Here is a 20,714-nt window from a genome sequence, read left to right as displayed (position 1 = left end):
AAGAGAAGGAAAATAAAGAGGGAAAAGGAGGAAAAGAGAAGGAAAAGAAAGGGGAAAGAGGAGAAGAAGGAAGGGAAAAGATGGAAAAACAGGGAAAAAAGAGGGAAAAGAGAAGGAAAAGAAAGGGGGAAAGAAGGAAAAAAGAAGGAAAGGGAGGGAAAAGGAGGGAAAAGAGGGAAAAGGGAAGGAAAAGAGAGGAGGAAAGGGGAAAAAACAGTAAAAAAAAGGAGAAAATATGGAAAAGAGAGAGGGAAAGAAGGAAAAGAGGAAAAGAGGTAAAAGAGAAGGAAAATAAGGAGGGAAAGAAGGGAAAGAGAAGGAAAAAAGAAGGAAAAGGAAAAGGAGTGAAAAGAGGGAAAAGAGGGGAAAAAAGAAGGAAAGGAGGAAAGAGGAAAAACGGGAAAAAAAGAGGAGAAAATATGGAAAAGGAGGGAAAAGAGGGAAAAGTGAGGAAAAGGAGGGAAAAGAGAAGGAAAAGAAAGGAGAGGAAAAGAAGGAAAAGAGAAGGAAAAGAGAGGAGGAAAGAGGAAAAAAGGGAAAAAAAAGGAGAAAAGATGGAAAAGAGGGAGGGAAAGAAGGGAAAGAAGGAAAAAAGAAGGAAAAAAGAAGGAAAAGGAGGGAAAAGAGGAGGAAAATAAAGAGGGAAAAGGAGGAAAAGAGAAGGAAAAGGAGGAAAAAAGGATAGGAAAAGGGAAAAGAGGGAAAGGAGGGAAAAGGGTCTGGAGAAGGGAATGGGAATTTCCTGCCTGGGAAAGAATCCAAAAGCTCCAAACCGAATCCAAAAAACATTCCCAAAATCCCAAATAATTCCAAATCCCAACTCCCAAATCAATCCCAAATCCCAACCCATTCCCAAATCCCAAATCCCAACTCCCAAAATGCCAAAAATTGAAATTAAAAAAAAAAAAAAATTAAAGAATCAAATAAAAAAATCCCTCCAAAAATTAAAAACAATCTCAAAAAAATCCCCCAAATCCCAAATCCCCTCCCGGAATTCCCGGAATTCCCGGAATTCCCAATTCCCAAGGATACAGCAGGTGGGCGCAGGCGCTCAGCGCTCTCTGCCGCAGTCGATTCCGCAGAGATTCCGGAGGCTCTGAGCGCAGGAATTCCTGGGAAAACAGCCGGAATGGGAAAAATGGGAATCATGGGGATCATTCCCAGGATTCCCTGATTGACAGATCTTCGGGATTCCCAGGATTCCCAGATTTTTGGAATTTCCAGGATGCTCACGATTCCCAAATTCTCTGGATTTCCAGATTCCCAGGTGTCCTAGGTTGCAATATTGATGTAGTTAAGTATTCTATTACCACCAGCTGTGGGCCATTAGCTGCTATCACCCACTCCGGATGACAGGCAATGGGCCATCCGTTAGCTATTATCACTTGCTAATGACCCACCCCGCATGACAGGCAATGAGCCATCAGGGACCCACCGTGTGACTCATGGACTTATCTCATCCCATTGTGAGATGCTCTGCCGAGGAGGGAGGAGCCAGGTGTTCCCACCTGGATATAACCTGGCCTTGGAACTGCCTGAGCTAGCCCTGTCTACTGGGTTCCCAGAGGACCAGAGCTACCACTGGATCTTCAGCTGGAGACTAGACCTTCACAGGATCACCACTTCAACTGGACTACTTCAGTTGGACTGCTACTACCACCCTAACAAGGTGTTAGGTTGTATCTGACTTTGTCAGTGCTTTTCCTTGTATTATTTCACTTATTTTTAATTTCAATCTTGACTTGTGATCTCCCACTGGTTTGTTTTCAAACCAAGACACCAGGATTCCCAGATTCCTAGAATTCCCAGATATTTAGGATTCCCAGATCCTCTGGATTTCCTGGGATTCCCAGATATTTAGGATTCCCAGAATTCCTGGATTCCCAGATATTTAGGATTCCCAGATATTTAGGATTCCCAGGATTTTCAGGATTCCTAGAATTCCCAGATTCCCAGAATTCCTAGATTCCCAGATTCTCTGGATTTCCAGGATTCCCTGGATTCTCAGGATTCCCTGGATTTCCAGGATTCCCTGGATTCTCAGGATTCCCTGGATTCTCAGATCCTCAGCATTCCCAGATTGCCAGATTATTGGGATTCCCCGGATTTCCAGGATTCTCAGATTTTTGGGATTCCCAGATCATCTGGATTTCCAGCATTCCCAGGATTCCTGAAATTCTCAGGATTCCCAGAATTTCTAGATTCCCAGATATTTGGGATTCCCAGATTCTCGGAATTCCCAGGATTCTCAGATTGTCTGGATTCCCACGATTTTCAGGATTCCCAGAATTCTCAGGATTCCCTGGATTTTTAGGATTTCCAGGATTCCCAAGATTCCCAGATTTTCTGGATTCCCAGGATTGGCATGGAAAATTCCCAGTCCATCCCAGTCCCTCCAAGTCCATCCCAATTGCCTCCCAGTTCAATCCCAGTCCCTCCCAGTCCCTCCCAGTTCCCTCCCAATTCCCTCCCAGTTCCCTCCCAGTCCATCCCAGTCCCTCCCAACCCATCCCCAGTCTCTCCCAGTCCATCCCAGTCCCTCCCAGTTCAATCCCAGTCCATCCCAGTCCCTCCCAGTCTCTCCCAGTTCCCTCCCAGTTCAATCCCAGTCCATCCCAGTCCCTCCCAGTTCCCTCCCAGTTCAATCCCAGTCCATCCCAGTTCATCCCAGTCCATCCCAGTCCATCCCAGTTCAATCCCAGTTCAATCCCAGTCCATCCCAGTCCTTCCCAGTCCATCCCAGTCCATCCCAGTCCCTTCCAGTCCATCCCAGTCCCTCCCAGTCTCCCCAGTTGCTCACCACCATGAGCGCCACCAGCTCAGCCTTCCTGGCGATGCCGACGGAATTCCCGGGAGGATTCCCGGGGTGAATCCCGGAAGAATTCCCGGAAAAAGAATTCCCGGCAGAATTCCCAGAATTCCCGGAGCTGCCCAGGGCCTGGCTGATCATGGAGACGCTGCGGATCAGGCTGAGCTTCAGGGAAGTGTCCTGCGGGAGAAACGGGAAAAACGGGAAAATTGGGGTTTTTGGGATAATCGGGGATCACCTGGATTGGGATCATTTGGATCATTGGGATCATTGGGATAATTGGGATCACCTGGAATTGGCTGAGTGGGATTGGGATCAATGGAATTGGGATTGGGATTGGGATCCACGGGATCATTTGGATCAATGGGATTGGGATCAATGGGATCATTGGGATAATTGGGAAAATTGGGAACACCTGGATTGGGATGAGTGCGATTGGGATCAATGGGATCAATGGGATTGGGATCAATGGGATCATTGGGATCAATGGAATCATTGGGATCAATGGATTGGGATCAATGGGATCATTGGGATCAATGGAATCATTGGGATTGGGATCAATGGATTGGGATCAATGGGATCATTGGGATTGGGATCATTGGGATCAATGGATTGGGACCAATGGGATCATTGGGATTGGGATCATTGGGATCAATGGGATCAATGGGATCAATGGGATCAATGGGATAATTGGGATCACCTGGATTGGGATCAATGGAATTGGGATCAATGGGATAATTGGGATCAATGGGATTGGGATCAATGGGATAAGGATCATTGGGATCAATGGGATCAATGGGATCATTGAGATTTGGATTGGGATCAATGGGAGCAATGGGATCAATGGAATTGGGAAAATTGGCATCAATGGCATCAATGGGATCAATGGGATCAATGGGATTATTGGGATCAATGGGATTATTGGGATCAATGGGATCATTGGGATTATTGGGATCAATGGGATTATTGGGATCAATGGGATCATTGGGATCAGTGGGATCATTGGGATCAATGGGATCAATGGGATCAATGGGATCAATGGGATTATTGGGATCAATGGGATTATTGGGATCAATGGGATCAATGGGATCAATGGGATCAATGAGATCAAGGGGATCAATGGGATCAATGGGATCAGAATCATTGGGATAACTGGAACCAATGGGATCAATGGGATTATTGGGATCCTCGGGATCACCTGGATTGGGATATTGATCAGACATTGATTAGACATTGATTGGACATTGATTGGACATTGATTGGACATTGATAGGACATTGATTGGACATTGATCAGATATTGATCAGATATTGATCAGACATTGATCAGACATTGATCAGACATTGATCGGACATTGATCAGACATTGATTGGACATTGATAGGACATTGATCAGATATTGATCAGACGTTGATCAGACATTGATCAAACATTGATTGGACATTGATTGGACATCGATCAGATATTGATTGGACATTGGACATTGATCAGATATTGATCAAACGTTGATCAGACATTGATCAGACATTGATAGGACGTTGATCAGACATTGATTAGATATTGATCAGATATTGATCAGACATTGATCAGACACTGATTGGAAATTCCCAGATCCAATTCTTCCCTTGTTATTCCAATCAGATAAGAATCCAATAATCAATTGATTGTCATCAATATTCATCAAAAACGATAAATTAATATTAATGCACTTCATGTGCAAATGAACATTAACACAATTAATATTCATAATAGATTAATGGATTAATGTAGCATAACTTATATTGATATTAATGTAATTAATATTCCTAATAGATTAATGGTTAATATAGCATAATTGATATTGATATTAATGTAATTAATATTCATAATAGATTAATGGTTAATATAGCATAATTGATATTGATATTAATGTAATTAATATTCATAATAGATTAATGGATTAATATAGCATAATTGATATTGATATTAATGTAATTAATATTCATAATAGATTAATGGTTAATATAGCATAATTGATATTGATATTAATGTAATTAATATTCATAATAGATTAATGGTTAATATAGCATAATTGATATTGATATTAATGTAATTAATATTCATAATAGATTAATGGATTAATATAGCATAATTGATATTGATATTAATGTAATTAATATTCATAATAGATTAATGGATTAATATAGCATAACTTATATTGATATTAACACAATTAATATTCATAATAGATTAGTGGATTAATATAGCATAACTTATATTAATATTAACACAATTAATATTCATAATAGATTAATGGATTAATGTAGCATAACTTATATTGACATTAACGTAATTAATATTCCTAATAGATTAATGGATTAATATAGCATAACTTCTATTGATATTAACGTAATCAATATTCCTAATAGAACAGTAATTAGCAAACAGATCATTAGAACCACTCTAATTAATGAAATTAGCAACGATAATTAGTAGTTATTGATTACAGATCAACCTGTGCCTATAATAATACTAAATTAAACTTAATTACAGCAATTAAATTAGAGATTATTAAACGTAATTCCTATTAAAAAACCATAAAACATCAACAACAAATCCATGTTAATAAAATTATTCTGATTGGTGATATTATTAGCATAAATTAATTAATAATTTACCTATATATTATTATTATTATTATTTTATTTTTTATTAATATTTACATGAATAATACCACTTTATTTTTAAACAAATTAATTGTTAATGGTCTAATAATCCTAATCATTAATTTACTTTTTAAATTTGCTTTAAATTTATTCATTTGCTTATTTAACTTTTATTCATTTACCTAATTAATTTAATTTCAATTAATTGTTATTTTATTATTTTTTAATCATTGATTACTTTAACAATAACTTGAATAACTCGATTCAACTCTTCATACAATTATTTATTTATCATTCATTTATTGAAATTTTTAATAAAATTCTCAATCGAAACGTATTAATGATTTTATTTTAATTAACTGGCCGCAATTATCAATTAAAAATTAATTAACCATTCCCGCGGAATTCCAACCCCAAATTCCCACCCTGGAGTGAGTCAGCAGATCCCAACAGAATCCGGGAATTCCCGGAATTCCAGCCGAATCCCAAAAAAATATGGGAATCTTTGCCAAATCCGGGAATTCCCGGAATTCCGGCAGAATCCCAAAAAATCCTGGAAAAATTCTGGGAATTCCGGCGACGCCGTTAGTGGCAGAGAGGAAGAGGAGTTAGTGAAGCCCAAAGGAAAAAATTCCATGGGAAAAAAAACTTGGGAATTCCCCAAATCCCAAAATGGGGAAAAACTCGGGATTCATCCCAAAAAGGATGGATTTTGGGAATTCCGGGATGGGAGGGAAGAGCTCGGGTTTGGCGGGAAGGAGAATTCCAACGGATCCGAGATCCTTCGGGAAGCTCGGGAATTCCGGGGGATCTTACGGAATTCTGGGATCAGGGAATTCCGGGATTATGGAATTCGGGAATTCCGGGATCAGGGAGTGACGGAATTTACGGAATCGTGGGATTTCAGGATTTATGGAATTAGGGAATTCCGGGGATTGTGGAATTCCGGGATCACAGAATTACAAAAACATGGAATTCCGGGATGATAGAATTCTGGGATTGTGGGAAATACAGAATTATGGGATTGTGGAATTCTGTAATTCTGGAATCATGGAATTTCAGGATTTACGGAATTATGGAATCATGGGATAATTCCAGGATTGTGGAATTCTGGGATTGTGGGAAACGCAGAATTATGGAATTCCGGGATTGTGGAATTACGGAATCCTGGAATCATGGAATTCTGGGATTATGGAATTCTGGAATCATGGAATTCTGGGATTATGGAATTCTGGGATTATGGAATTCTGGAATCATGGAATTCTGGGATTATGGAATTCTGGAATCATGGAATTCTGGGATTATGGAATTCTGGAATCATGGAATTCTGGGATTATGGAATTCTGGGATTATGGAATTCTGGGATCATGGAATTCTGGGATTATGAAATTCTGGGATTATGGAATTCCAGGATTATTCGTGGAATTTCGGAATCCTGGAATTTCGGCATTGCAGAATCACAGATATCACTGGAATCACGGAATTCTGGGATCACAGAATTCCAGAATCATGGAATTCCGGGATCATTCCAGCTGGAATGTCCAACAAATCTTTTCCCATCCCTTTTTCCCGGGAATTCCGGCAAATTTCTTCGGGAAGCAATTCCAGCCAGGAAAAGCTCAGGAATGAGGAGCGAAAGGCAGCAAAAGAGGGGAAAAAAAAAATTCCAAAGCCAATCCCAAAAAAAATTCCCTACCTTGGTCTCTACTTTTATCCCCAGAACCTGAACGGGCGGAAAAACAGAATTCCCATCAGGAAAATCCCAAAATTCCAGAGGGAAAAGCTGAAATTCCAGCAGGAAAAACAGAAATTCCAGTGGGAAAAACGGAAATTTTACGGGCAAAACCCAAATTCCGGTAGGAAAAATAAAATTCCATTGGGAAAAAGCCAAAATTCCATCGGGGGAAAAAACCCGAAATCCCCCAAAATGTGGGAAAAATATGGGAAAAAATCCAGGAAAAATCCGGGAAAAATCTGGACAAAATTTGGGAAAAATCTAAAAAAAAAATCTAAAAAAAATCTAAGAAAAATCTCAGAAAAAATCCTGGAAGAATCTGGAAAAAAATTGGGAAAATGGAGGAAAAAAGCAGGAAAAAAGTGGGAAAATCTGGGAAAAAATCCAGGAAAATCCTGGAAAATGCAGGAAAAATGTGGGGAAAAATCAGAAAAAAAAACTGGGAAAAAACTGGGAAAAAAATGGGAAAAAAATGGGAAAAATCTGAAAAAAATTGGAAAAAACTCAGGGAAAATCTGTGAAAAATCCAAAAAAATTTGTGAAAAAATTCCTGAAAAATCTGTGAAAAAAATCCTGAAAAATCTGGGGAAAATCCAGCAAAACTCCAGGAAAAAAAACAGGAAAAATCCAAGAAAAATCCATAAAAATCAGGGAAAAATCAGGGAAAATTCAGGAAAATCCAGGAAAATTCCAGAAAAAATCTGGGAAAGAAAATTCCAGGACTCAGGAAAATCTGGGAAAAATCCAGGAAAAAATCTGAGAAAAAATTGGGAAAAATCTGAAAAATTGTGGGGAAAATGCGTGAAAAATCCGTGAAAAATCAAAAAAAATCCACAGAAATCAGGGAAAAATCAGGGAAAAAATGGGAAAATTCCTGGAAAATTCCAGGAAAAATCTGGGAAAACAATTCCAGGCTCACCTTGGTGTGGAAGTGCTGCAGGAGGTTTTTCAGGATGTGAGATTCCAGCTGGGAATGAAGCAATTCCCAGAGGGAAAAAACTGAAATCCCAAAAAAATGCGGAAAAGATCCCAGAAAAATCCTGGAAAAAGTCTAGAAAAAATCCTGGAAAAATCCTGGAAAAATCCAGGAAAAATGTGGGAAAAATGTGGGAAAAATCCAGGAAAATCAGGAAAAAAACAGGAAAAATCAGAGAAAAATCTGGGGGAAAAAAAGGGAAAAACTCGGGGAAAATCTGTGAAAAATCAGAGAAAAAACTGGAAAAAAATCCAGGAAAATCTAGGAAAAATCCGTGAAAAATCTGGGGAAAAAAATGGGAAAATGTAGGAAAAATCCAGGAAAAATCCCAGAAAAAGACAGGAAAAATGGGGGGAAAATGGGGAAAAATCCAGGAAAATCAGGGAAAAATTGGAAAAAGTCTGGGAAAATCCAAGAAAAATCTGGGAAAAATCTGGGAAAAATGCAGAAAAATGCAGGAAAATCGGGGAAAAATATGGGGAAAATCAGAAAAAATATGGGAAAAATCCAAGAAAAATCCATGAAAGATCTGGGAAAAAACTGGGAAAATGCAACGAAAAATTTGGAAAAATCTGGGAAAAATCGGAGAAAAAATAGGGAAAAATCTGACAAAATGTGGGGGAAAAATGTGGGGAAAATCCGTAAAAAATCAAAAAAAATCCACAGAAATCAGGGAAAAATCAGGGAAAAAATGTGAAAATTCCTGAAAAAAACAATCTGGAAAAATCCTGGAATGTTCCAGAACTCACCTTGGTGTGGAAGTGCTGCAGGAGGTTTTTCAGGATGTGAGATTCCAGCTGGGAATGAAGCAATTCCCGAGGAGCTGCTTGAGCCACTCGACCCCAGCAGAGAACCAAACAGCTCCGAGTTTTCTCCAGCTCTGATTCGCTCCTTTCCTGCCGAAAAATGGGAAATTTTCCCCCATTTTTCCCCCATTTTTCCCATTTTTTCCCATTTTTCCGAATTTTTCCCCCATTTTCTTCCCATTTTCCTAAATTTTTCCCCCATTTTTTCCCATTTTATCCCCATTTTCTCCATTTTATCCCCATTTCCCCATTCTTCGCATTTTTCCCCATTTTTCCTCATATTTTCCCATTTTTTCCTGTTTTCTCCACTTTTCCCCCAATTTTGCCCCATTTTCCTCCATTTCTCCCCCATTTTTGCCCAATTTTTCCCAATTTTCCCCCATTTTTTCCCCATTTTTCTTGTTTTTCCCATTACTTTCCACATTTTCCCCCATTTTCCCCATTTTTTCCCATTTCCCCCATTTTTCCCATTATTTTCCACATTTCCCCATTTTTCCCAATTTTTCCCCATTTTTCCCGTTTTTCCTCATATTTTTCCCATTTTTTCCCTGTTTTCTCTGTTTTTTCCCATTTTCCCCCCATTTTCCCTATTTTCTCCCATTTTCTCACTTCCCCCCATTTTTCCCATTATTTTCCCCATTTTCCCATTTTTTCCCATTTTTTCCCGTTTTTCCCTGTTTTTCCCATTTTCCCCCCACTTTTTCCCCATTTTATCCCCATTTTCTCAATTTTTTCCATTTTTCCCCTGATTTTTCCCATTATTTTCCCCATTTTCCCCATTTTTTTCCATTTTCCTATATTTTTCCCTATTTTTCCCATTTTTCCCATCTTCTTCCCATTTATCCTCAATATTTTTCCCATTTTTCCCTATTTTCCCCATATTCTTCCCATTTTTCCCATTTTTTCCCTGTTTTCCCCATTTTTCTGCCATTTTTTTCCGTTTTTCCCATTTTCTCTCATTTTCCCCTTTTTTCCCATTTTTTCCTCAATTTTTCCCCTTTTTCCTCATATTTTTCTCCCATTTTCCCCATTTTCCCCAATTTTTCCTCAAATTTTTCCCATTTTTCCCTGTTTTCTCCATTTCCCCCATTTTTCCCATTTTCCCTATTTTCTTCCCATTTATCCTCATATTTTTCCCCATTTTTCCCCATTTTTCCCCATTTTTTTCCATTTTTCTCATTTTATCCCCATTTTTCCCATTATTTTCCCCATTTTCTCAATTTTTCCCATTTCCCCCCATTTTTCCCATTATTTTTCTCATTTTTCCCATTATTTTTCCCCCATTTTCCCATTTCCCCCATTTTCCCCATTTTCCCCATTTCCCCATCCATCCCCCCATCTCCCTCCACCATTCCCAAAATTCCCCAAAATTCCCAAAAAAAAATTCCCAGAAGAAGAATTGCCACCTTGAAGATGCTGAACAATCCCAGGGATTTCTTGAAAACGTCAGATTTGACGAATTCCTCCAGTTTTTCCAAGGTTTCCTCCAGGTGACTCCCGGCGCAGATCCCCAGGCAGGAAGCCAAACCCTGCGGGAATTCCAGGAATTTTCTGGGAATTCAATCCTCTCGGGAATTCCCAAAGATTATTCTCCTCGGGAATTTTCCTTGGGAATTTTTTTCCTCCAGAATTATTTTCCTCAGGAATTATTTTCCTCAGGAATTATTTTCCTCGGGAATTATCTTGGGAATTATTTTCCTGGGGAATTTTTCCTTGGGAATTATTTCCCTCGGGAATTTTTTTGGGAATTTTTTCCTCGGGAATTTTCCAGGCTCACCTCCCTCTCGGCCTCCTCCTGGTATCGAGCGTTTTCCAGGATTTCCTGCAGTTGCTTCCGGATGAATTCCTTGTCGGGACAAACAGCCAACGTCGTCCCCATGGATCTGTAGAGGAAATCCTGGGAAAAAAACGGGGAAATGTGGGAATTCCGGTGGGAAAAAACCTGGAAAAATGGGAAAATCCGGAAAAAACAGGAAAATCCGGGAATTCTGGTGGGAAAAACATGGAAAAAATGGGAATTCCGGTGGGAAAACCCAGAAAAATTGGAAAATCTGGGAATTCTGGAGGGAAAAAACTGGAAAATCTGGGAATTCCAGCGGGAAAAACCCAGAAAAATGGGAAAATCCGGGAGTGCCGATGGGAAAAAACAGGAAAATCTGATGGGAAAAACCCGGAAAACCAGGAAAATCCAGGAATTCCAGCGGGAAAAAATTGGGAAAGTCCGGGAATTCCGGCGGGAAAAACACAGGAAAAAATGGGAAATTTCTGGGAATTCCGGTGGGAAAAAATGGAAAAATGGGAAAATCCGGGAATTCTGGCAGAAAAAAAAATCAGGGAATTCTGACAGGAAAAAATGCGGAAAACCAGGAAATTCTGGGAATTCCAGGGGGAAAAAACCCAGAAAAATGGGAAAAAATGGGAAAATCCGGTGGGAAAAACCTGGAAAAACTGGGAAAATTCCGGGAATTCCAGCAGGAAAAAACAGGAAAATCTGGGAATTCTGACGGAAAAAAATGGAAAAATGGGAAAATCTGGGAATTCTGGTGGGAAAAACAGAGGAAAAAAGGGAAATTCTGGGAATTCAGGCAGGGAAAACACGGAAAAATGGGAAAATCTGGAAAAACCAGGAAAATCCAGGAATTCTGGTGGGAAAAAACCTGGAAAAATGGGAAAATCTGGGAATTCCGGAGGGAAAAACACAGGAAAATCCGGAAAAAACAGGAAAATCTGGGAATTCCAGCTGGGAAAAAACCTGGAAAAACAGGGAAATTCCAGGAATTCTGGTGGGGGAAAAAAGGGAAAATCCAGGAATTCTGGCAGGAAAAACCAGGAAAATCTGGGAATTCCAGCGGGAAAAACACAGAAAAAAATGGGGAAATCTGGGAATTCTGATGGGAAAAAACCCGGGAAAATGGGAAATTCTGGGAATTCCAGCAGGAAAAAAACTGGAAAATCAGGGAATTCTGACAGGAAAAAACGGGAAAATCCGGGAATTCTGGTGGGAAAAACCTGGAAAAAATTGGGAATTCATGGAATTCTGGCAGGAAAAACCTGGAAAAACTGGGAAAATCCGAGAATTCTGGCCGGAAAAACCCGGAAAACCAGGAAATTTTGGGAATTCTGGGGGGGAAAAACCCAGAAAAATGGCAAAATCCAGGAATTCCGACGGGAAAAAACCCAGAAAAATGGGAAAATCCAGAAAAACCGGGAATTCCGGTGGGAAAAAAGGGAAAATCCGAGAATTCTGGCGGGAAAAAACATGGAAAAATGGGAAAATGTGGGAATTCTGGCAGGAAAAACCAGGAAAATCCAGGAATTCCGGCGGGAAAAAATGGGAAAATCCAGGAATTCTGAAGGGAAAAAACATGGAAAAATGGGAAAATCCAGAAAAACCATGAAAATCTGGGAATTCCAGTGGGAAAAAACAGGAAAATCTGGGAATTCTGGCAGAAAAAAAACCCGGGAAAATGGGGAAATCCGGAAATTCCGGCAGGAAAAAACAGAAAATTAGGAAAATCTGGGAATTCTGGCAGGAAAAAACCCGGGAAAATGGGAAAATTCCAGGAATTCTGGCGGGAAAAACCTGGAAAAACCGGGAAAATCCGGGAATTGCGGATCCTTACCTTTTCCAGCTCGGAGTTGGCGATTTGCCGGGAAATTTCCGACGCCAAGCAGGAAATCCAGGATTTGTCTGCGATGGATTCCAGGGATTGCCGGAGGAACTGGGAGAGAGAATTGTTGGGAATTTATCCCGGAATTTCCATGGAAAAATCTTTGGGAATGTTGGGAATTTCATCCCAGAATTCCTAATGAGAAAACTTTGGGAATGTTGGGAATTCCTAGTGGAATGATGGCATTTAATCCTGGAATTCCCATTTAAAAAATCTTGGGAATGTTGGGATTTCATCCCAGAATTCCAATGGGAAAAAACTTTGGGAATGTTGGGATTAAATCCCAGAATTCCCATTAAAAACATCTTGGGAATGTTGGGATTTCATCCCAAAATTCCTAGTGGAATGTTGGGATTTAATCCTGGAATTCCAATGAAAAAAAACCTTGGGAATGTTGGGATTAAATCCCAGAATTCCCATTGCAAAAAACTCTGGGAATTGTTGGGATTTCATCCCAGAATTCCATGGAATGTTGGGATTTCAATCCTGGAATTCCAATGGGAAAAGACTTTGGGAATTTTGGGATTTAATCCCGGAATTCCCATAGAAAAAAATCCTTGGGAATGTTGGAAATTCATCCCAGAATTCCTAATGAAAAAACTTTGGGAATGTTGGGATTTCATCCCAGAATTCCCATGGAATTTTGGGATTCCAACCCTTCGGAATTCTGATTTTCCAGCCCTGAATTTTCCCATGGAATTCCAAGGGTTCTTTGGAATTTTGATTTTTTCATCCCAAATCCCCATGGAATTCTAAAAATCTTTTGGAATTCTGGTTTTCCAATCCCAAATTCCCACCGAATTCTATGGAATTCTAAAGGAATTCTGAATTTTCCATCCCAAATCCTTTGGAATTCTAAAGTTCCTTTGGAATTCTCATTTTCCATCTCAAATTCCCACTAAATTCTAAGAAATTTTGATTTTGCCATCCCAAAATCCCCTGGAATTCTAAAGATCCTTTGGAATTCTAAATTCCTATCCCAAATTCCCTTGGAATTCTTAGGAATTCTGAATTTTCCATCACAATTTCCCACTAAATTCTTTGGAATTCTTAGGAATTCTCATTTTCCATCCCAAATTCCCAAGGAATCCTAAAAATCCTTTGGAATTTTGGTTTTCCAATCCCAAATTCCCACTAAATTCTAAGGAATTCTTCGGAATTCTTAGGAATTCTCATTTTCCAATTCCAAATTCCTCTGGAATTCTAAAAATCCTTTGGAATTCTGATTTCCCAAATTCCCATGGAATTCTAAAAATCCTTTGGAATTTTGCTTTTCCAATCCCAAATTCCCAGTAAATTCTAAGGAATTCCTATTTTCCATCCCAATTTCCCAAGGAATTCTAAGGATTCTTTGGAATTTTGGTTTCCAATCCCAAATTCCCACTAAATTCTATGGAATTCTCAGGAATTCCGAATTTTCCCACCCCAAATTCCCAAGGAATTCCGGAATTCCCGGGATTCTCCTCACCTGGAGCAGCTTCTCCTCCCATTCCTGCTGGCAAAGGGAATCCTCTGTGTTCTCTGGGATTGAAAAAAAAATGGGAAAAAAATTTGGGATTTCTGGGAATTCCGGGAATGTGGGAATTCCAGAGGGAAAGGATTTGAGGAAGGAAAAGAATTGGGATTCCAGCTGATCCTGTAAATCCCATAAATCCCATTGAAAAATCCCAAAAATCCCACAAATCCCATGAATTCCATAAATCAAAAAAATCCCATAAATCCCATCAGTCCCATCAATAAATCCCATAAATAATTCCCCAAATCCCACAAATCCCATCAATCCCAAAAATCCTACAAATCCCATCAATAAATCCCATCAATTCCACAAATCCCATAAATCCCATCAATAAATCCCATAAATCCCACCAATAAATCCCATAAATAATCCCAAAAATCCCACAAATCCCACAAATCCCACAAATCCTACCAATCCCATAAATCCCATAAATTCCATAAATAAAAAAATCCCATAAATCCCACCAATAAATCCCATAAATAATTCCCCAAATCCCACAAATCCCATCAATTCCACAAATCCCATAAATCACATCAATAAAACCCATAAATCCCCAAAAATCCCATAAATAAATCCCATAAATCCCATTGATAAATCCCATAAATAATTCCCGAAATCCCAAAAATCCCATCAATAAATCCCATAAATTCCCTAAATCCCATCAATAAATCCCATAAATCCCACCAATAAATCCCATAAATAATCCCAAAAATCCCAAAAATCCCACAAATCCCACAAATCCTATAAATCCCATCCATAAATCCCACAAATCCCATAAGTCCCACCAATAAATCCCATAAATCCCACCAATCCCACAAATCCCATCAGCAAATCCCATAAATAATTCCCCAAATCCCACAAATGCCATCAATAAATCCCACAAATTCCCTAAATCCCATCAATAAATCCCATAAATTCCCCAAATCCCCCAAATTCCAGAAATCACATGGAACACATATAAATCCCAAAAATCCCCAAAATCCCATCAATAAATCCCCAAAATCCCATCAATCCCATCAATCCCATAAATCAAATCCCATAAATCCCATAAATTCCATAAATCCTAGAAATTCCACAAATCCCACCAATCCCATAAATGCCAAAATTTCATCAATCCAACAAATCCCATCAATCCCATAAATTCCTTACATCAAATAAATCCCATCAATCCCACAAATCCCATCAATCCCACAAATCAAGTCCCATCAATCCCAAAATCCCCACAAATCCCACAATTCCCATCAATCCCATCCCAATCCCATCAATCCCACAAATCCCATGAATCAAATCCCATCAATCCCAAAATCCCATCAATCCCAATCCCATCAAATCCCACAAATCCCATCAATCCCATAAATCAAATCCCATCAATCCCACAAACCCCAAAACCCCCCAAACCCCACAAATCCCATCAATCTCATCAATCAAATCCCACAAATCCCATCAAATCCCACAAATCCCCAAACCCCACAAACCCCATCGATCCCATCAATCCCATCAATCCAATCCCATCGATCCCACAAACCCCACAAATCCCAAAACCCCACAAATCCCCAAAAAACCACAAATTCCACAAATCCCAAAATCTCACAAATCCCAAAACACCCTAAATCCCAAAAACCCCAAAAACCCCACAAATCCCAAAAACCTCACAAATCCCAAAACCCCACAAATCCCCCAAATCCCATAAATCCCAGAAACCCCACAAATCTCATAAATCCCAAAAACCCCACAAACCCCTCAATCCCATCAATCCCAATCCCATCAAATCCCACAAATCCCATCAATCCCATAAATCCCATAAATCAAATCCCATCAATCTCATAAATCAAACCCCACAAACCCCACAAATCCCAAAACCCCACAAATCCCATCAATCCCATCAATCAAATCCCATCAATCCCACAAATCCCCCAAATCCCCGAAATCCCACAAACCTCACAAATCCCTCAAATCCCAAAAAACCCACAAATCCCACAAATCCCACAAATCCCAAAACCCCACAAATCTCATAAATCCCAAAAACCCCCACAAATCCCAAAACCCCCCAAATCCCCCAAATCCCAAAACCCCACAAATCCCAAAAACTCCCACAAATCCCAAAACCCCCCAAAACCCCACAAACGCCCCAAATCCCAAAACCCCCTAAATCCCAAAAACCCCACAAATCCCAAAAACCCCACAAATCCCTCAAATCCCATAAATCCCAAAACCCCACAAACCCCAAAACCCCTAAACCCCCAATTCCCGAAACCCCAAAAACCCCAAAACCCCAAAACCCCACAAAAACCCCAAAACCCCACAAACCCCCAAACCCCCTCACCCAAATCCAAAACCCCACAAACCCCATAAATCCCACAAATCCCATCAATCAAATCCCATAAATCCCACAAATCCCACAAACCCCAAAAACTCCACAAATCCCAAAACCCCCAAATCCCAAAACCCACAAATCCCCCAAATCCCACAAACCCCTCTAAATCCCAAAACCCCTAAACCCCCCACCTCGAAACCCCACAAACCCCAAAAACCACAAACCCCACAAACCCCCAAACCCCCAAACCCCATAAACCCCAAATCCCGAAACCCCAAAACCCCAAAAACCCACAAATCCCAAACCCCTAAAGCCCAAAAATCCCACAAACCCCACAAACCCCAAAAATCCCAAAACCCCATAAATCTCAAAACCTCCACAAACCCTAAAACCCCCTAAACCCCCCAATTCCCGAAACCCCACAAATCCCACAAACCCCAAAAACCCCAAAAACCCCAAAAACCCCACAAACCCCACAAATCCCAAAATCCCACGAATCCCATCAATCAAATCCCATCAATCCCATCAAATCCCATAAATCCCCAAACCTCCACAAACCCCAAAATCCCCACAAACCCCCTAAATCCCAAAAACCCCACAAATCAAATCCCATCAATCCCACAAATCCCAAAACCCCCTAAACCCCACAAACCCCACAAATCCCAAAATCCCAAAATCCCCTGAATCCCAAAAATCCCACAAACCCCCTAAATCCCACAAACCCCAAAAATCCCACAAATCCCAAAAATCCCACAAACCTCCCAAGTCCCCAAAACCCCAAAAACCCCACAAACTCCACAAATCTCCAAACCCCAAAAATCCCAAAACCCCAAAAATCCCCTAAATCCCAAAACCCCACAAATCCCACAAATCCCATAAATCCCAAAACCCCACAAACCCCAAAACCCCCTAAACCCCCCAATTCCCAAAACCCCACAAACCCCACAAACCCCAAAAATCCCAAAACCCCAAAAACCCCAAAAATCCCATAAATCCCACAAACCCCCCAATTCCCAAAACCCCACAAATCCCACAAACCCCAAAAACCCCACAAACCCCACAAACCCCAAAACCCCAAACCCCCCAAATCCCCCAAATGCCCCAAATCCCACCCTCCAGGATCTCCAGCAGGATTGGGATTTCCTTTTCCCAGAGTTTCTCCAGGTCGGGATGAATTCGGATTTCCCGCAGAAGTCGCAGAGCAGCGAAACCCCGAAAATTCCCCAAATAGGGCCGGGAGGAGACGGCCTGGGAATAATGGGGGAAATATGGGAATAATGGGAAAATAATGGGGAAATGATGGGGAAATAATGGGGAAAATGGGAAAAATAATGGGGAAATAATGGGGAAAAATAACGGGAAAATAATGGGAAGAAACAGGGAAAATGAGAAAAATAATGGGAAAAGTAATGGGGAAATGGGAGGAAAATAATGGAAAAAATAATAGGAAAAATAATGGGAAAAATAATGGGGAAAATGGGGAAAAAATAATGGAAAAAAGGGGAAAATGGGGAAAATAATGAGGAAAATAATGAGGAAAATAAGGAGGAAAATAATGGAAAAATGGGAAAAATAATGGAAAAATGATCAGGAAATAATGGGGGAAATAATGGGAAAATAATGGGGAAAATATTGGGAAAAATGGGGAAATAATGGGGAAAATATGGGAAAAATGGGAAAAATAATGGGAATAATGGGGGAAATAACAATGGGGAAATAACGGGAAAAATAATCGGAAATAATGGGAAAAATAATGGGAATAATGGGGAAATAATGGGGAAATAATGGGGGAATAATGGGGGAAATAATGGGGGAAATAATGGGGAGAAACAGGGAAAATGGGAAAAATAATGGGGAAAATAATGGGAAATAATGGGGAAATAATGGGAAAATGATGGGGAAATGATGGGGAAATAATGGGGAAATGATGGGGAAAATAATAGGAAAATAATGGGGAAATAATGGGGAAAATATGGGAAAAATGGGAAAAATAATGGGAATAATGGGGGAAATAACAATGGGGAAATAATGGGGAAATAATGGGAAATAATGGGAAATAATGGGGAAATGATGGGGAAATAATGGGAAAAATAATGGGGGAAATAATGGGGAAAATGGAAAAATAATGGGGAAAATAATGGGGAAATGATGGGGAAATAATGGGGAAAATATGGGAAAAATGGGAAAAATAATGGGAAAATAATGGGAAAAACGGGAAAAATAATGGGAAAAAAATGGGGGAAATCATGGGAAAAATGGGAAAAGTAATGGGAAAAGTAATGGGGAAAATAATGGGAAAAGTAATGGGGAAAATAATGGGGAAAAATGGGAAAAATCATGGGGAAAATGATGGGAAAATAATGGGGAAAATGGGAAAATAATGGGGGAAATATTGGGAAAAATCAGGAAATAATGGGGAAATGATGAGAAAAAAGGAAAAATAATAGGGGAAATAATGGGAAAAATGGGAAAATAATGGGGAAAATGATGGGAAAATATGAGAAAAATGGGAATAAAAAATGGGGGAAATAATGGGAAAATGGGAATAATAATGAGGGAAATAATGGGGAAAATAATGGAGAAAATAATGGGAAAAATGGGGGGAATAATGGGGGAAAATGGGAAAATGGGAAAATAATGGGGAAAATATTGGGGGAAATATTGGGGAAAAAATAATGGGAAAATAATAGGAAAATGATGGGGAAATTATGGGGAAATAATGGGGGAAATGATGGGAAAATAATGGGGAAATAATGGGGAAATGATGGGGAAATAATGGGGAAATGATGGGGAAAAATAACAGGAAAATAATGGGGAGAAACAGGGAAAATGGGAAAAATGATGGGGAAAATAATGGGAAATAATGGGGAAAATGGGAAAATAATGGGGGAAATAATAGGAAAATGATGGGGGAAATAATGGGGGAAATAATGGGGAAATTATGGGGAAATTATGGGGAAATAATGGGAAAAATGGGAAAAATAATGGGAATAATGATGGGAAAAATGATGGGGAAATAATGGGGAATAATCGGAATAATAATGGGAAAAATGGGAATAATAATGGGGGAAATAATGGGGAAATAATGGGGAAAATATTGGGGAAAATGGGAAAAATAATGGGGAAATAATAGGAAAATGATGGGAAAAATAATGGGGGAAATAATGGGGAAATAATGGGAAATAATAGGAATAATGGGGAAAAATGGGAAAATTATGGGGAAAGTAATGGAGAAAATATGGGAATAATGGGGAAAATAACGGGAAAATTATGGGGGAAATGGGGAAAAAGGGGAAAACAGGAAAAATGGGAAAAATAATGGGAAAAATGGGGAAAAACGGGAATAATGAGGAAAATAATGGGGAAATGATGGGAAAAATGGGAAAAATAATAGGAAAATAATTGGGAAATAATGGGAAAAATTAGAAAAACAGATAAAGTAAGGAAGATGGGAAAAGTGGGAAAAACAGGAAAAAAGTGAAGAGTGAGAAAAATGGGGAAAATTGGGAATAATGTGAATAATGGGAATAATGGGAAAAATGGGGAAAAATTGGGAAAAATGGGAAAAAAATGGGAATAATGGGAAAAATGGAAAAAATTGGGAAAAATGGGAAAAATGGGGAAAATGGGAAAAATGGGGAAAAATTGGGAATATTAGGAAAAATGGGAAAAATGGGAAAATTGAGAAAAATGGGAAAAATGGGAATATTGGGAAAAATTGGGAAAAATTGGGAATATTAGGAAAAATGGGAAAAATGGGAAAAATGAGAAAAATGGGAAAAATGGGAAAAATGGGAATATTGGGAAAAATTGGGAATAATGGGGAAAATGGGGAAAAGGGTTTTGGGGTGATTTTTGTTGGAATTTTTGGGATTTTTCCATGGAAAATCCCGGAAATCCCAAACTCACCAGCAGCCTGGCGGTCAGGGCTTGAGGAGAAGGAATATTTCCTGGGAAAAAAAAGTGGGAAAAATGGGGAAAAGGAATAAATTCCGTGATTTCTGGGGGATTTTGGGAATTCTGGGATTTTTCAGGGATTTTTCTGAGATTTTTCTCTGATTTTTTGGGGAATTTTCTGGGATTTTTCTGGGATTTTTCACGGATTTTTCCGGGATTTTCCAGGAAGTTTCTGGGATTTTTCCAGGATTTTTCCAGGATTTTTCTGAGATTTTTCCCAGATTTTTTCGTGATTATTCTGGGATTTTTCCAGGATTTTCCTGGAATTTTTTCTGGATTTTTCCAG

General features: G+C 39.4%; 1 protein-coding gene across 1 annotated transcript in view; it reads right to left on the bottom strand.

The window, feature by feature from the left end:
* LOC146421851 (maestro heat-like repeat-containing protein family member 1) overlaps positions 1–20,714 on the bottom strand; it is a gene marked incomplete at both ends in the record, with an annotated part of 81,852 nt that overhangs the window by 18,711 nt on the left and 42,427 nt on the right. The window contains 10 exons of the mRNA XM_085047010.1: positions 1,033–1,112; positions 2,801–2,989; positions 7,150–7,176; positions 8,914–9,060; positions 10,377–10,499; positions 10,748–10,867; positions 12,594–12,692; positions 14,110–14,162; positions 17,584–17,719; positions 20,381–20,421. Coding sequence (XP_084903136.1) covers positions 1,033–1,112; positions 2,801–2,989; positions 7,150–7,176; positions 8,914–9,060; positions 10,377–10,499; positions 10,748–10,867; positions 12,594–12,692; positions 14,110–14,162; positions 17,584–17,719; positions 20,381–20,421 — 1,015 coding nt within the window. The remainder of the gene's footprint in view (positions 1–1,032; positions 1,113–2,800; positions 2,990–7,149; positions 7,177–8,913; positions 9,061–10,376; positions 10,500–10,747; positions 10,868–12,593; positions 12,693–14,109; positions 14,163–17,583; positions 17,720–20,380; positions 20,422–20,714) is intronic.

This window comes from Lichenostomus cassidix, unplaced genomic scaffold (genome assembly GCF_008360975.1).
Source record: "Lichenostomus cassidix isolate B80296 unplaced genomic scaffold, HeHo_3.0 HiC_scaffold_772, whole genome shotgun sequence".
NCBI lineage: Eukaryota > Metazoa > Chordata > Aves > Passeriformes > Meliphagidae > Lichenostomus > Lichenostomus cassidix.
The sequence above is the reverse complement of the archived record's forward strand: the minus strand, read 5'-3'. Positions and strand labels throughout refer to the sequence as shown.